The 18,129-nt window shown below is 35.5% G+C and overlaps 2 protein-coding genes across 2 annotated transcripts; both read right to left on the bottom strand.

Moving 5' to 3' along the window:
• Positions 1-12,146: 12,146 nt before the first annotated feature.
• LOC136806256 (uncharacterized) lies at positions 12,147-15,485 on the bottom strand. The gene is made up of 4 exons (XM_067062813.1): positions 15,325-15,485; positions 14,645-14,858; positions 13,845-13,930; positions 12,147-13,091 (listed from the first exon to the last, which is right to left on the bottom strand). Exons 1-4 carry the CDS (start codon positions 15,416-15,418, stop codon positions 12,889-12,891), a joined length of 597 nt encoding a protein of 198 aa, XP_066918914.1. The 5' UTR covers positions 15,419-15,485; the 3' UTR covers positions 12,147-12,888.
• Positions 15,486-16,400: 915 nt separating this feature from the next.
• On the bottom strand, positions 16,401-17,721 carry LOC136806257 (probable deoxyhypusine synthase). The gene has a single exon (XM_067062814.1). The coding sequence runs from the start codon at positions 17,652-17,654 to the stop codon at positions 16,569-16,571; it is 1,086 nt and encodes a 361-aa protein (XP_066918915.1). The 5' UTR covers positions 17,655-17,721; the 3' UTR covers positions 16,401-16,568.
• Between the last annotated feature and the right edge of the window lie 408 nt (positions 17,722-18,129).

The following is an 18,129-nucleotide window of genomic DNA, read 5'->3' on the forward strand; positions in this document are numbered from 1 at the left end:
ATTAATTTTGAAACGAAAACTCTTTCCTTATCTATTCGATTCAATATCGAAGGAGGAGCTCAGAAAAAAGTAGAGAAATTATCAAGAAATGTCAAACGTTTTTTAGCTCTTTTTGTTTGAGTTGAGTTTTTACGGCCGCCATGTTGACCGCTTTCATGCTCGTCGTAAATTGTTAACCCGACTGTATCCGATTCGGATTTTAAGTTTCTTTTTTCAAAGAATATGACGTCATCAAGCAATCTATATTAAGCCGACCTCGACCTCGACCCTGACCCTAGAAAAAAGCCTTCCCTCGACCCAAATACAATAAAAAGTCGACCCTGGGTAAAAAAACATCTTTTTTGGCAGTGTTAAAGTTTTAAAATGAGATTGATAGCAAGTAGGGGGTGATGGGATACAAATGCTTTTTTTATAAATAAGAATAGGTTCAACGAGGTTGAACTTCGTCGAAATTAGTGGGAAAAAAGGGTGTTAATTTATTCAAACTCCCGGTTATTTGAATTAAATTATCACTCCTCCTCTGAACTTCAAATATCTAAAATCCTTCTGCTGTATAAGTGAAGGTAGAGAGTCAATCATTATATTTCCCTAACGCCCTGTCTAGTAGTGCTTGGGATTTGAACACAGTTCTGACGTCACAAATCCTGCTGTACTTTAGAGGCGTACAAACTTTCGCGAGCAGAAACTTTCGCGATTTTCGCGAATTTTGGTCCTTTTCGCGAAAGTAAATGTCTTTAAAAATTTTAGGAAGGGCAATTTGCGGAAGTTTATGCTCGTGAAAAATTCTTAACAAAATAGAAAATCTGTAAAACTTTAAATTTTGATAGAAGAATGCGGTACTATTTTTTGAAAAATCGAAAACCCCGTCTTTATAAAAAAACAATTCCCCGCTAAATTTTCGCGACGGTTTTTAGTCACGTGACTGAAGTGCCTAGTATGTAGTAAAATGTAACTTTTATGGCACTTTTTAGCCTGCCAAAAGACTAATATAATAAGTCAAAGCGAGTCAAAAGACAAATGTTTCAAGCCAATCCAAGAAGTATTTGTCCCTCTAAGTATAAGCCATTTTTTCTTGTGAAAATTCTCAATTTTACGCCTTGATTCGCTAAAGTTTTATGCTTGCGAAAAATATTTTTCCATCCATTATATTCGCAAAAGTAAATATCGTGAATTTCGCGATTTTCTCTCCTCGCGAAAGTTTCTGCTCGCGAAAGCTTGTACGCCTAAAGTATTTCTGCTATTTTTGGAGGCGCACGGGCCCCGACCATTGAGTTTTAAGCCCGAAGGGCTAGAAGCGAGACTCGTGTATGGGAAATGAAGGGTCAGTCGAAGACCTGGCCTACCTTTGTGGCGGCCATATGGCCTACTCTATGGCCTACCGTTGGGCCACGAAAATAAATCAATTAATTAAGATGATAATGATGATGTACTTAGACCTTCGGACCACTTTTTTTGTACCGTAAGTATCACAGCTCGAATAAACATCGCTAATATTTTCTCTATGAAAACTTGGACTCTGGTACCCAGGGTACTTTTTGGATTCTACAACCCAAAAAAAAAAAAAAATATCAAAACTTTGGCGAAAAAAAAAAGTGTTTCCGGAAACCAGGCTGGGTGAAAAAAGAAAATTTTCTGACCCAGCCGCAGACTATTGGTTCATCATAAAGAAAATCAAGTTGACCGTTCAAGCTATCAAACGTCGCTTGGTTAGATATTCCCGCTTGTAAATCACATTTTGTTCGTTAGTAGTTGATACATTAGTATTCAGGGCTTACTTCCATACTGTTGGTACATAAAAGTTATCTTTAAAGTTGTACTTCAATGATCTTAAGTTATCAAAAACAGCTAGATTTCAAAAAATGTAGTCCTCCAAAACAAAGGAGCCGCTAGATACAATCCGTCATTATGATTACGGTGCGTTCTATGCGCGTTTTGGATTGGAAATAAGTGGCTACAATCTCTTTTGCCTGAGAAGGGTTAAATTTTTGCCTCTAGCCATTCGGGCTTGAAACTCAAAAATGGCCACGCCCTGGGAGGGGGCGTATAATACTTATAGGAACTTCACAGCCCTTCCCGCCCCCTGGCATCGATCGGTGGTAATTATCAGTTTATTGCCCCCGCAACGAGCGTAGCGAGTGAGGAGGCCTTCATAGCTTCACGCAAGGATATTGGACAGGAATCTCGAATCTTTGCGCGCGCGTTTGTTCGTATTGTATGTTCCGGCCAATTAAGTGTTCCGCAAAAATATGGCGGTAAATTATACAGCGGTAAATGTTATACACATTTTCATATTACGTTATATGCTATTACTATTATTATATATTGCATTTCATTAGTTTGATTTAGGATTGAAAAGCTGAAGCGAGTGTTATAAATGTAAATTATAGAAAAAGTATATAATTACACCATAACAAGGATTACAATATTACTTTTGCAAATCAAAACAAACAAAATGGCAGACTGGTTATGATGATGAGCTGATTCGATTCATTGAATGGAAAAAGTGTTTTGTATGTCTAATTTTGTTTCTTGTCTTTAAAACTGAATAAATACTGTAATTTAGTCAGAAGTTCATTTCAGCAATGATTTCAATTCTTTTTCGGGAATCTTTAAAGAAATTTGCTCAAGTTTTCAAATGTACATTTTGTTGATATTTTTGTTTAAACTTATCAAACTGTAATTTATATTGTCTGTTATTTTATTAATAACTACCTTTATTGTTTATAGAGCTTCTTAAGCTTTAAAGACCATTATATGGTCGTAACTCGGGAATATCTTTCTTAACTCGGTAAAACAAGATACCGGCAAAGTACAAAAAAGTAGAATGTAGCATATGAATCCAAAATTGAATGTGAATCGATGTAAACAAACTTTTTTTTTGGTCTTCAAAATAGATTTACCTCACTTAGAGTGTTTTCACTGTTTGTTCAGTGTGGTAAATCTATTTGGAAAACCTGAAAAAAGTTTTGTATAGGCGCATACATTCAACTTTTTCAGTTGTGATAGCCTACGTAATAACTTGCGCTCCAGTAGTTTGTGAAATAGCTCCAATTCTGGCTTTCCAAGTTAGGAGGGACCTTCCCGAAGGCATTTAACGGTGGTTAGACTAGGCACACAGACAGTCATACAGAAACGGTAAAACAAGATACCGGCAAAGTACAAAAAAGTAGAATGTAGCATATGAATCCAAAATTGAATGTGAATCGATGTAAACAAACTTTTTTTTTGGTCTTCAAAATAGATTTACCTCTCTTAGAGTGTTTTCACTGTTTGTTCAGTGTGGTAAATCTATTTGGAAAACCTGAAAAAAGTTTGTATAGGCGCATACATTCAACTTTTTCAGTTGTGATAGCCTACGTAATAACTTGCGCTCCAGTAGTTCGGTGAAATAGCTCCAATTCTGGCTTTCCAAGTTAGGAGGGACCTTCCCGAAGGCATTTAACGGTGGTTAGACTAGGCACACAGACAGTCATACAGAAACACCATAAAGTAGGGGTAGGGGGTAAAAGTCGGTATCTCCAAATCTTCTTCGCCTGGTGTTTTTTCTGTTCCATATAATGATAGAAGACATTTAAAAAAAAAAATTTTCAATTTTATGCATTTATGACGAATTCCAGCCCAAAAAACTGCCTGGGGGGCTTTTTACCGAAAAAACAACTTTTTTGAGTTTTATTCTTCATATCTCTTCCAAAACTTGCTCAAATTCAAGATGTAGTGTTTTTTTATGAAAATTTAACCTATTGTGATGCATTCTGCGCAATTTTTAAGGTCAGAAGTCCAAAATTGGCCGAACGCCCCTGGGGGTACTGATTCGCACTACAGGCAAAAATTGGTAAAAATGGCATTTTCTGGCCTTTTCAGGCCTGTAAACATGTCAAAACTATTGCAAATCTTATTTTTTCACTTGCTGTACTAAATTTTATGAAGAAACAACAAAATAATCATATTGGATTGAAAATTGTGCCCGTTGGAGCCCTAAACGAGCTGTTTTAAGCCAATTTTGGGTAGCAAAATGCTTTTTAAGGCCAATTTTGCAAGTTCATAAACTTTAAACTAAATGATTTACACGTCTGAAATTTTCAGAGATGGAAGTCGTCAGTAAAGTCTTTAAGCAAAATGAATTTCAAGGTTTCCACTTTTTTCAAAAAATCATAATGGCGTCTTCAAAAATCACTTTTTAGCAAAAAAAATCATATTTATCAAAAATAGCATTTTTTAAGGCAAGATTCTACAAACTGAGTTTAAATGCTGATTGAAATTTTTTTTGCAGTGATAATACTCTGGAGATACTCCAGGGAAATCAAAATCATTTGGGTCTGGGATGCGTCCATGTCCCCCATTATGGAAATAAAATCCCTGCTAAGAGCCATTTTTCAGGCAAAAATCTAAATTTGGACTGAAAAAATCTCTAAAATGGGCTCGAATTTTCTTGCAGTGATAGTATTCTGGAAATAATGCAGGAAAATCAAAGTCATCTGGGCTTGGGATTTGGGTATATCCACCATTTTGGAATTAAAATTCTTGCGAAAATACAAAATTTCAATCAAAAATCCAATTTTTGACTGGAAAAATTTTAAAAATGGCAATAGACATGATCCTAAAATCTTTTTGCAGTGATAGTCTTCTGGAAATACTCTAGGGAAATCAAAATCACCTAAACCCAAATGATTTTCATTTCCCTGGAGTATTTCCAAAAGACTATCAATGCAAAAAGATTTTAGGTTCATGTCTATTGCCACATTAGAGCAGTTGTTAAGTCAAAATGGGATTTTTGCTTGAAATGTTGCAATTTAGCCAGTTTTAGCACTGATTTCAATTCCATAATGATGGCAGATATACCCAAATCTTAAACCCAAATGATTTTGATTTTCCTGGAGTAATACCCAGAAGACTATCACTGCAAAAAAAATTTCAGTCAGCATTTAAACTCAGTTTGTAGAAGCTTGCCTTAAAAAATGCTATTTTTGATAAATATGATTTTTTTGGCTAAAAAGCGATTTTTAAAGACGCCATTATGATTTTTTGAAAAAAGTGAAAATCTTGAAATTCATTTTGCTTAAAAACTTTACTGAAGACTTCCATCTCTGAAAATTTCATACGTGTAAATCAATTAGTTTAAAGTTTATGAACTTGCAAAATTGGCCTTAAAAAGCATTTTGCTACCCAAAATTGGCTTAAAACAGCTCGTTTAGGGCTCCAACGGGCACAATTTTCAATCCATTATGATTGTTTTGTTGTTTCTTCATAAAATTTAGTACAGCAAGTGAAAAAAATAAGATTTGCAATAGTTTTGACATATTTACAGGCCTGAAAAGGCCAGAAAATGCCATTTTTTTCCAATTTTTGCCTGTAGTGCGAATCAGTACCCCCAGGGGCGTTCGGCCAATTTTGGACTTCTGACCTTAAAAATTGCGCAGAATGCATCACAATAGGTTAAATTTTCATAAAAAAACACTACATCTTGAATTTGAGCAAGTTTTGGAAGAAATATGAAGAATAAAACTCAAAAAAGCTGATTTTTCGGTAAAAAAGCCCCCCGGGCAGTTTTTTGGGCTGGAATTCGTCAAAAATGCATGAAATTGAAATTTTTTTTTTTTAAATGTCTTCTATCATTATATGGAACAGAAAAAACACCAGGCGAAGAAGATCTGAAGATACCCCCCAAAAAAGTTACTCTACCCCCTACCCCTACATAAAGTGAAAGTATATAGCTATAAACTCAAAAAGTCTAGCTTCCTGAAGGCACGTCTCTTCATTGTCTGCGCTGCGATCATCTTAATGGATTCAATCAGCTTTTAGTTTGGAGAAAAGATTGCATCATGAAAAAGTACTATGCACTTTAAAAAAAATTAGGCGCATTTCAACTTTTCTCGACTGTACGTCTGAATGGACCACAATGGCATATCTTTATTTTTCTTTTGACCAACAACATAAAAGATTTTGCTTGAGAAGTACAATCAAAGCGTAGGCGAGTGGAGTCCGGGCCTTAGCTAGGATTGGTTTCTATTTCGCCCTATTTAAGATGGCGCAGAACTTTTTGATAAATTTTATCCGCAGTATCCTCTTGACTATTGTTTATTAGGCAAAGTACCAATAGAGAATCAATCAATCAATCAGTAATTAAATCAATCAATAATCAAATCAATTAATTATTCCTGATTATTTTTTATGTTTCAATCTTTAAAGCATTAAAAGCTTTATCTCGTCAACCTGTTCCGACAAGCTCGTTTCTTGAACCCGTCTTACATTTAAAATCTATTCCATGTAAATTGGAAGTTTGTTTTGCTACCATGTACAAACCATTCTCAAGGAAGATACTCTCGGGTATCTAATAAACGTACATGTACGTTTATTAATTTTAACAAAAATTTTCCTTAATTTCAAGTGCCTACTTTTGTTTCTAATGATAAATATCCATCTTTGACTTTCGAGGTTTGTTCTACTCGTCAAAAGAAAGCAAATTACCCAATATTTACCCCCTAACCTCATTAAAAAGATCCTTCAATTAGGTTTGCATGCCTCCATTTTCGACCCTGTACGTTTATTCGCTACTGTACGTTTATTAGGTACTCGAGTAGTCTAATTACTCTGATATGGTTTCCACATGATAGCAAAAATGAATGCCAATTTAAGTGGAATAAACTTTAGCTTGCAAAACATAAGAGTCATTTCTTTTTAATTAGATTTTTTCATGTCTTCGTCGAAACCTTAATTATAACTAGGCCATCGTTTTTATTTATTTAGATGGAGTGTTATTGTTATTATTTTCAGGAAAAAAGAAAATCTTTTATTTCTTCGTTTAACCAAACGTGTAGTTACTTACTATTTTTTTGTCCCCATGCATTTCTTATAATCTTGCAATTGACATTGTTATGATTATACAACTTATTATAGAATTCTTTAAATATTATATTGCTGCGGTGGCATGTTAGTGTAAGCTATGTACTAGTATATCTGTGTTATTTTCTGCGACGGAATAGACGGTTCTTCTATTGCAGTGCAATTTGCACCAACAACACTTCTACTGTCCTCCTTTTTGCGGGTCAGAACTGCCAGTGTTTATTACTACGATACGAATTTTTCTGCTTATTCAAAGAAACAACGGCTGGTTTTAATTAAGAAGGGAGTTTTTCTTAACACGAAATTTTTCGATTCGTGTTAATATAAAATGCAAGGTAAATTCGCTATCAAACCTGAATATACTCAAATTTTGCCCGAGAAATGGCATAGCAGTCATAAGAAAAGGTTTAAGTGAAAGCTCTCTCTTTTTCTTGTGACTGGAAATAGTAACAACAGGATAGAAAAATTTAAGGCTTAGTAAGTACCAAAATTATAAACAGCCGATAGCTTCATCAAAGTTACTTTTATATTTGAATACTGTATATATGAGGTATTATTATGGAGGTAAAGACGACTCAGACTTGAATTAAGCCGGTAGAGAATGGCTGGATTCTGATTGAAGATTTTGCAAATCCGCAGTAAGTGCGCTTCACGCACAAGCTCTTGGAAAAAGTACAATTCTTAAAAAGAAATTACCGGGTAAACTCATGATAATTTTGTCGTAGACCACTTTAGCAAACTTACCACACGTACCACTTTCCTTAGACTAGTAAACCACGTCGTTGTATTTCGCTGCAGATTAAACTTGCAATAGGATCTATTTTTCTATATGTTCACTGAATACAATACACTGAAAACTGTCTTTCCAATCCACTCTCCCGCGGCAATTTCTATTTTTTGTAAGAACTCTTTATTATAAGCACTATTCCCACGTTCCTGTGTCCAAGGAAAGACAGAGGTTTGCTAGTCTACACTTTCCTTTGCTTGTTTCATTTCTCTGAATAGTCCTTTTTGAATTAAATTAGTTTCAGGCCTGTTTCCATCGATCGCGCGAGCGTGCACGCTAGGCCAAAATTCTTAAAATAGATTTAGCCGCACACTCCGCGCGATCAATGTTTGATTTCCATCAAAAACATACACAATCTGTATGTTTACATTTTTTTGTTTACTCAGCAGTTTTTCTCTTTCTTGATTGGTTGAAAAATTATTAATTGAGATGTGCGCTCCTGTACGCTCAAAAAAGTTGAAAATTTTCAGCGTAGAAAAGAGTACAAGAGCGTACACTTTTTGTGTACAAGAAAATTTCATTCGTGACGTCAATGGGCTATTTTAGGAAATTTTGCCCTACCGTGCACGCTCGCGCGATCGATGGAAACAGGCCTTTACGCGAAAATTTTCAAACAAAACTTAAAACTTGTCCGACTCTTGTCAAATAAACTACTTCTTAAATGCTTACTGGTATCAAAGAAGCGCTAATAGCGTAAAGGCAACAAAATTTTCCAATCTCTCAATAATGCCGTCCACAAAATCGTGTCCCCGCGGAACTTAAAATTTTACGGATGAACTCAACCACGAAATTTAAGCCCCGCGAATTTTTTCCCATCAAAGTAGTCTTGGTGTCCACTAATTTTGGCGAGCAGCAAAAATCCTTTAAAATATCGAAATTGGACCGAAACTAGGCTGCTGGAATCCACTAACAGATTCGTGCTCTTTATTGCTACCTACTGCTATTACCTGCAGCTTTGAGGTCTGCAACTCAGACTAACTATACGTGAACTTATTTTGGCAAATTGCAGGGAAATGGTTCTTTCCTTACCTAAAGAAATGAGTGTTTTAGACACAAATTAGGGGTTATTTTAGAAAATGACGAGAACAAATTTTAGCGATTTGTGAACACTCAGCAAATTCACCATTGTTCCCCAAAGTGCTTGTGAGGATTGGATAGCTCAGTCGGTGTTGAAATTCATAATTGATATTATTAAGTATCAGATTTACATTCTTTTATGCTCTTCTGCTCTGATCGAATAAAAAAACAATATTAGTCTTTGATCTTTGTCCCATTGGGATGCATCTAAAAAATGTTTGCATATGTTAAAATTGTAATCGTTTGGAAAAATTACTCCGTAAATACAATTGTCTCTTCTCCTCCTCTAGGGTATCTAATAGCCGGGGGAGGGTGGTTGGAATAAGCAGTGGCGTTGTGGGAAAATTTTTCTGGAGGGGCCAAAGTCAGCAATTTTTTAAAAATGGCGCCCCCCCCCTAATTTTCGAAAGTGTTGCCCTCACCCACCAGTTTCTAAACTTTTACTAATTCATTTGCCTAGGCATAATGAAGAAGGAAATATTTAATGGAGAAGAGTAGATATATCTTTGATGAACAAAAAAAGGGAAAAACAGGCCCCACCATGGTTGGGGCCGACTAGAAAATTTTTAAAAATCGACTGTCAAGATACCCTAAATCACTAAATAAAAATAGACAAATTTGACACTTGCTAGAGTGAAAAGAAACTTAAAGAAACAATATGTAATGCGAGCGAAGCGAGCGGAAAAACTGATGGTTCATGATTTCAATATTGTTGTCACCTAGATTGCAAAGAAGTTACCAATTAACTTTATTGCGAGCGAAGCGAGCGAAAAAAAATGCAAGTATTTTAAAATTATCTCAGTAAAATTGGTCCTGGGCGCAATTTAAGGCTTGATTGATTGATGATTTTTAAGATTGGGGCGTTTAGAAAATCTCTTTTGGCGCCCCTTGCTCTTCGGCGCCCCTTCAAAAAAGCTCCGCTGGGGGGGCCATGGACCCCCCGGCCCCCCCTGCCACAACGCCACTGGGAATAAGCAGGGGAGGAAAATTTTTGAAGAGAAGGCTAATGCAGTAGTATTAAGGCAAAAAATGAAGGTGGTTGGAACAAGAATGTCCTAGGTGGACAGAGGTGGAAAATTTTCGAAAAATTAATTTGCGGGGGGGGGGGCGCATATTAAGTAGGTACCCGAGAGTAAGCAAAGACTTTGCGCTAAGTAATTACTTCATTTTGCAGACCAGAAAAAATGAATAGCTGAACTCAAAAAAATTCGAGAACTCAACGACTAAAAAACGTTATAAAATATAGATATGTAAAAATAAATAACGCGTGAACTCAAAAAAGGTTAAACATTAAAGACCAACCCACGAGATGGGGTTACATTAGTCGATCCACTGTCAGTGTCTTGTACTCTTGTATTCAGATTCATTTCTTATCAACTTTCACAGAACACTCAACCTCATGTTTAAAAGGACATTCACCAAAGTTATGACATCCAACCGGAGTATCTGAAAACATACATTGAACATCAAATTCATCCTCCTTCGCTCGTTTGAAAATCATATCCCATTTCGATATTAATTTCTTTTGCTTTTTCGGTAATTTACTTATACTGCAATTACAATTTGCATGGAAGGGTGCCACAGTTCCAAACGTGTTGAAATTCATTATCATCGCCCAAAAAACGCCCGGACTTTCAAGACCGCCCGCTAAATAATGCAAACCACCCTCCCTATATCTCTGATCATCCAACAATAGACATTCCATGATTCCTATTAGAGAACAAGCAATTGGTTCCCCATTCCCATGCCCTCTAGATTCCAGACCTCTCCATTTAAAAATAACGGATTCCTGGTTATCAGTTCTCGGTGAATCATGTTGGATTTGGTATCTTTCCAAAGGTTCCAGATCCGCAGGGTTTGGATTACGCACCCATCTACCAATATCAGGGCTCGTTGAGGGCGGAAGGAAAAATGAACCTTGAATGTGCATAGTCTCAAATCTTCCGTACAAACCATCCAGCAAAATATTGTGAAACTCAGACTGCATGACACGCTGTCTTGTACGGAAATCGTTGCTTATTCTAGCCAGTGGATACCGAGGATCAGGTTTTCTTTTGATTTTGTCATAAAAACAATCCTTCTTGTGAGTTTTCCAATCATTCTTTTGACATTCTTGATCACAATAATAACTTTTCTTGCACGAGTTACACGCTCTCAGCTTTCTCGTATTGGACTTACAAAAAGCACATTCTATCTCACGTTGTATATTGCTGCCCTGGGTGGCCGCTGCTTGGAGGGTTTCCTGTGATGGAACTTCAACATATGACCAACTGTATCTACTAAGTTCTTCCAAAGTCATAGTGTCTTCGCTGCCATCCATATGCTTAACTGTTACACAAGTATCGAAGTATTGGTGAGAGCCAGCGCTGTCTATCGTTTCAGTTCGATGATGTTCATAATCACCTACTTGGCAAGTGAATTCATGGTCACCGATTCTGTATGTGATCCACTTACCACTTTCAGGTAGGCTCGGCACCATCTTCTTTTGTTATTTTAGTTGTTTTAGTTGATTTTAGACTGAAAGAAAATGAAAAAGAATCTGTTGTTGACATGTTTCGAATAATTGTAGAGGATGATATTAGATGTGAAGAAATTCATAGAATTTCTGTCCAACTATCTTCTTTCAGGAGATTTGGGTGGCAGAGCAGCATATGCATTTCATCCTTATCAGGACTCTTCAGCACTGCATACTATACCTTATATGTACCTATATTCTTCACTTTTTGAGTAAAATACAGAATTCCTGATCTTTGAAATACAAAGTACCTAGAATTATACAGCAAATAAAAATTAGACATGCATCAAACAATTCAAAGCTTGTACACAAACAAAGACTTTGGCATAGGAAGAAAAACGCCCAAGGGTGATGGCCAAACCAGTTTAACGCTACTAAAATATCCGGGAGAGGGGTGTCTTCATGCCATCAAGCAAATAATTTTATTTTCATCAGGATAATGAAAATCGTCAAGAAATTGTCCACTGTAAATAGTTAGAAAATATCATGTAAAAGTTTTCGAAATAATATGAGTCATCCATGATACCTTATCAGTATTAAATTTCATTTCGCAGGTTACAAAATTTCGCGATTCGCGATTGCCAGGTTTTGGAAATTTTCGCGTGTATTAAATTTCGCGATTCACTAAATTGGGCATTTTCAAAAAGTGGGAAAATAAAGCAAGAAAATGACTGATTTCGCTTGAAACACAACGTAATGGGTGTAAACATACCGAAAATAGTAATAAAACTAGTGACAAAACTAGTAACTAAGTGTATCAAATAAGTTTTTCAATTTTCGGCCTATTTTGAAAATTTTTCGCGTGTATTTAATTTCGCGATTTTGTATTTTTGAAAAATGTAAACGGTATCAAATTTCGAGAAATTTGACTTTAAAAATCGCAAAATTAAGTACCTGCGTAATTTAATACAAATAAGGTAGGTGTGGTCGTGTTCAAATTATGTACAATCTATGACGGAATAATTACAATAATTAAAAAACTATATGGTACATGAAATTGAAAAACTTTTAAAAAGATATCATGTAGCTTATCTAACAAGAGAATTGAGGAAGCTTAGTCAGTGTAGTTTTAGCGTAAATTTTTTTTGAAGAAATTCAGGTTATCATAAATTGAGTTGAAAGCGTTCTACCCCTCCTTTCATAAATCTATTACTTTCTTTATAATAGCCACCCGCTCCTTTTCGCAAAGACTCCCAATTCCTTCAGAAAACCGTTGTCATTTTTCAATGTCCTTGGCAAAGACAAATCTAGCTAAATGTTTTCTCATTTTAATTATTCCACATTCTTTTGAACTAATCCCCTTGGGACAAATGTAAAATGGCGAACTGAACACTGAAGAAGAGAAACAAAACGACTCCATTCTTAGCTGACTTTGATTTTATGATCCTGAGAATCCAATTGGAACATCAATGTATCAAGGTACCTTGCCATATTTGGGCAAAATTGTTTGAAAATCAGCACATCCGACTCTGCATGGAAGGGAACTTCCCAGAATCCTGTATTGACCGATATTTCAGTAATTTCCGGTTTTCTGGTATTCGTCAGAACGTATTTGAACGGTATTCAGATTTTTTGGCCGGTATGCCAATATTTCGTGAAAAAATTACCGGTATGCACCCTCGGAGGCCCACCATTCTACAGATAAACTTGATTACGAGAGTTGAAAAGACTACGATGAAGGTTTTGTTGTTGGTGACTCTGAAATAGTAGTGGTAGTTGTCGGAACATTTTTAGCAGATTCGGTGACAATTTCAGGTTTGTTTACTCCGCTAACGCTTCCGTTCGCCGCTTCCATATCATCTAACAGTTTTTGACGTCTAATGTCATTGACTACGTTAGATAGACTGGCTTTCTCTTTCTTTACTCGTTTCACTGTAAGAAGAAGAAAAAGGGTCATAAAATAAAGCTGAAACTCATTCCTCTCTAAGATGATGGGATTATTGCGGGCCTCGTTTACAAATATGGAATGATTATTTCCATGCATTCGCAAATCCACTATAAATTTAGTACAAAAGAGAAACTTTCACAAGGACAATTAGCCGACAACGATGTTCGAGTGCCTTAGCAACGTAACTTTGTAAACGAGACGATTTTATATACATCTAAAAGTGTTTTAATAATTTATCTTTTCTGGATGAGTTGTTTTATAAGGCAGGGTGTTTTCTAAGCACTTTTTATTACCACCAGTGGTTTTGAATAAATATCAACCACCATGGTTGGGTTATGAAGAGAACTTTTGCCTTCCAAAATCTCTAAATAAGTGTTTTCATGCATTTCAAAAGTTAAACTTGTTTAATAATAAATTTCAAACTTATTGAAAAAACAACTTTGATACTTGTTTGACATATTATTAACAAATGGAGTTCATTTTCCTTCAAGTTTTATAGCATCATTTTTCTACTTTTCATTATTTAATCTCCATTTATATTTTACACAAAATTGAGTTTGAAAAGTCAATTTAAAATTGAGTTTTTGACACCGAATAACGGTGGTAAAAAAGTGCTTGGAAAATACCCTGAGAAGATATATATTTTACTCCTTAACTAAACAATATGGATAGGAGAATATGATCTGCAACAGAAAAAATTGTTATTTGAAAATTCGTTCAAGGAAAAAATGACATACCACCACTTGCAGGAGTTTTACGCTTTGCTGATGCGATACCACGTGGGTCACTCTCGTCATCAAAGTCAAATGCCTCGTATGCTTTGCTATGAAAATAAAAACGAAACAGTAACTTCACAAGAAACAACTACTGTTTTCTTTGATACTGTAATGTTTTTTGAGTGAGTTTTGAAAAACATAATGAAGCAGTTTGTGAAAACTTAACGTATTATGCAACTTTAATAATACAACTGTTGCAAATACTACTGATGGTGTCTTTCGAAACCCTTTCAAGCCACACGAGTAAGTACTCTAAACTAACCCATTATACCTTAAAAGGAAGAAATTTTGGCGGAAATTTAATTTGGCGGATGGCCGAAAAAGTTTTTTCAGAGGGAATTTAATTTGGCCGTGGCAGGATATTTTTGGCCAAAAGCGTTATTAAATGAGCAAAGAAACCTGTTTTTGGGCTTGAAAAAGCACCAATTTGGGGAACGCAAAAAATGAATTAAATTTGGCGGGAATTTAATTTGGCGGATGGAGGAAAAAATAAATTTTGACAGGAACTTAATTTGGCGAATTTTGGCTAAATCCTCCAAATTTTCTTTCCGCCGAAATTTCTTCCTTTAATGAAACTACATTTGACTTCCTCTGACTGATTCAATCTTCAAGCCAGACCAAAGATTTTATTTGCATTAGAGAAAGATTCGAATGAAAGAGAATAATTTAAATAACTTCCGCTGAGGGAGCAAATACTTTAGATCGAATTACAAAAAGATTCGAATTAGAGAGAGTCTGCTGTAAATAAATACAAATGGGACCTTGTGTCAGCTATCTTCTGTTCATTTTCTGTACCACTGTCAGCTGACTCGACTTCTTTAGAGGTTGGTTGTACTGGCGTTGAGATGGTGCTCGAGTCTTTGAGCGAACCAACACGTGGACATGTGCATGTGATTGGAAGGATTTTTTTTTCCTCGATTTCTCGAAACATGAGAGCGATCTTGACAGGGACATTGGTGATATCTAACATAACGCCTGAAGGTTTGCAGAATGAAAATACAAATATATGATATCATGAGGGGAATAGTCATCACTATTTTTATTTAAAGGCTTTATTTTTACATAAGTGTTTCCGTTTCATAATCATATCAGACACATATTTCATATCAGGACAGTGGTTTGCTGTTGTTATTTATTATGCTGATATAACCAAAAAATGTTTTTCTTTTCCTCTTTCTGACCAATCTTGCTCCACATCCGTGTCAATCCAATGTAAAAAAGCTTTAAATTGAATTAAAATTGATGAGTAAGCAAACGATATCATTCTTATTCAAAAACAAAACCTTTAATTTGTATTTTGAAATGTATTGAAAACTTAAGAAACAAAGAAGGTTTTGACAAATGTTCACTATTGGGATTTATTATACAAAACATAGAACAACGAAGATTACTAAGCAATGAATGAATAGTTTTGAATAACTTCTTACAAAGGGATACACACCTTTCTTAGGATCGGTAGGTTCAGGTAATTTTAAATCTTGTTGCCATTCATCATCGCTCCCACAAACTGACCAATCCAATGCTGCCGTTGACATTCTTCAATTGATTGTTAGGTTTTAACTTTTTTGTTAAATTGAAATAATATTATCTGTGAATGAAAATAAAAACTTATTTTGGTAAAAGACAAGGAATAAAAAAAAAACAGTCTACATTTGATCAAAATCAAAGAAGAAAAATCACATTCTCAAAAAAAAATCCCTTAATCTGGAAGAAATATTAGTGGGGTCGTTTAGCATAATTTACAGGAAAAAAATAAGATCTAGCTGAAACTTTCTCCAGACCTTCTCTATAGGATGGTTATGCCTCAGGAAAAAATCCCCTAAAATCCCACTGGTGGAACATCCCTTTTTTGGGACATTTCTTTTTTTCCCAGGCAAAACCCTAAGGGCGAAATTTTTTGAAAATTTCAAACTCATTTTCAGACATTATCAAGTATACCATTCGAAAGCTCTCAAAAAACTATATAGAAGACTTTTAAACGGGTATAGCCGATTTCATTACCTAACTCAAGATAATTCATGCAGAAGATGCTATTTATGGTCAATTTTAGACCAAAGTTGTGGCGAAAAGTGGAATTTGCGCATGAAATATCTCGAGTTAGGTAAGGAAATCAGCTACAACCGTTTAAAAGTCTTCTATATAGTTTTTCGAGAGCTTTCAAATGGTATACATCATATTGTCTGGAAATAAGTTTGAAATTTTCCAAAAATTTCGCCCTTAGGATTTTGCCTGGGGAAAATAGAATTGTCCCAAAAAAGGGATGTTCCACCAGTGGGATTTTAGGAAATTTTTTCCTGAGGTATAAGCATCCTATAGAGAAGGTCTGGAGAAAGTTTCAGCTAGATCTTATTTTTTTCCTACAAACAGCCTGTATTTTTGTAACACGACCACACTATATGCCAAGGTTTTAAATGCTTTGAATTTTCTTTCACTGTTCAAAAATCAAAGAGTTTGTTGCCTGCCTGTGTGTATTAATTTAATATCAAAAACATAAAAACAACATGAAAGAAAAACACATATCCAAAAGAGAAATGTTCATGTTTCAAAGATATGGCATAGCCTAAATGATATCAAAATAAAAAAAAAATTTGTAAATGCCCTTGAAATCATATACCTATTATGCATTCGCTATATCAAGGATCTGCCTATATTACAGAAAGAACAAAATCGAAAAGCCGACCAGCTTTACATCTGTTGTTCTTTCTTTGCATAATGATATTTAGCAAATGTCTCCGCTACAATCAATGGAAATACAAGAGTAGCGTCTGCGACAACTTTGACTGGCTTTGCAGTCATTTTAATTTTTCCCCAAGAGACAGCCTCGTCTGGTGCAGCACCTGCATCTGAGCCATCAAATTCTCCCGCTGTATTAACATAAACACTGTAATCTGCACCATTACGCATCAAATTGGCATTACAGATATGATGTTTGATCAAACCTCCACCAATGATGACCTGCCCAGTATTTTTAGATTTGACAGACAAATTATTAATGTATGTAATGTCCTCTGCAATGTCAATTCTTAATCCAGGTTTACGGAAACTATGGAAATAAATATTATCACCAATTGAACCGTCAGTTATAGCTGGGCTGAAAACTGGAATACTGTTCTTGTATGCCCAATAGTAAATGGACTCTTCATTATCAATTTCTTTACCCATTCGTGCAATCATTTTTGACGGTGTCCAGTTAGTACCATTCTCATTTTGCTCTTTTAGCATTTGATCCAATATAGGTTGAAACCAATTTTCAAAAGTGCAGTAATTATCATTGGGAACAATCAGATTACCAGTACGATTCAAGCCTTGTTTACGTAAAGTAGCACCTTTCAATTTAAAATCACCAAGATATGTAGGTGCCATACACTTAATGAAATCTTCCTCTATCCCTCCTGCTGTAGTGACAACTACATCAACCAGCTTGTGCTGCACTAAAAAACGGATCACATCTCTGATCCCTGCTGAGGCCATATTCGATGTATAACCCAAGAAAATGGTGCAATTTGTCTTGGGACGCAACTTTTCATCTGTATGCTGACTAACATTCTCAAGAGGAAGATCTCTACATTTTAGCATATTATTGATCTCCTCAAAAGCCTGTCCCAAATGTAACGCTTGAAAACCAGTGGAATAGTACGATTTCATTAACTTTTCGTAATTCAATCCTTCGTTGAAATCATAGCCTTTCACTTGTGGTGCATCATCGGGCATTTTGACACTCTGCACAAGAACAGCGTCTTTAGAAACATCTGGAATTTGATTTTGCTCCATTCTTTTTGGTATTCTAATTATCTAGTTTACTTAATAATGAATATTATGCTAAAAAAATTGTCTTTCTACGGATAAAACCATGACCTCCACAGGCTCCTGGAGAGTTGTGGAGACTTTTTCAAAACGCACTGTTTTTTCGTGAAGAGCACCCTCGAAAACAAGAAATTTCAAAATGTGAGAAAAGAATTTGCTTTTTCTCATTAAAAATGACCTAATCCAGGCAATTTTTCAGACCAAATTTATTTTAAGAAGTCTTCAGAAGGGTCGTTGGAACCAAATCAGACAGTTAAAAATTATATCTGATATTCCGATGGCGTATTGGCGGCCGCCCACGCTAAAGCTCTAAAGGAGCGGGCCAATATACCATCGGAGAGAAATAGTAGTCGTCCATTGATGTGCCGACATAAGTTTAGCCCTCATTTTCGGGGCCGTGCTGAACGCTCAAAAATTGTTTTTTTGAGATCTGGCGCCTCAA

Source organism: Clytia hemisphaerica, unplaced genomic scaffold (genome assembly GCF_902728285.1).
Source record: "Clytia hemisphaerica strain Z4C2 unplaced genomic scaffold, Clytia hemisphaerica genome assembly, whole genome shotgun sequence".
In the NCBI taxonomy this organism is placed as follows: Eukaryota; Metazoa; Cnidaria; class Hydrozoa; order Leptothecata; family Clytiidae; genus Clytia; species Clytia hemisphaerica.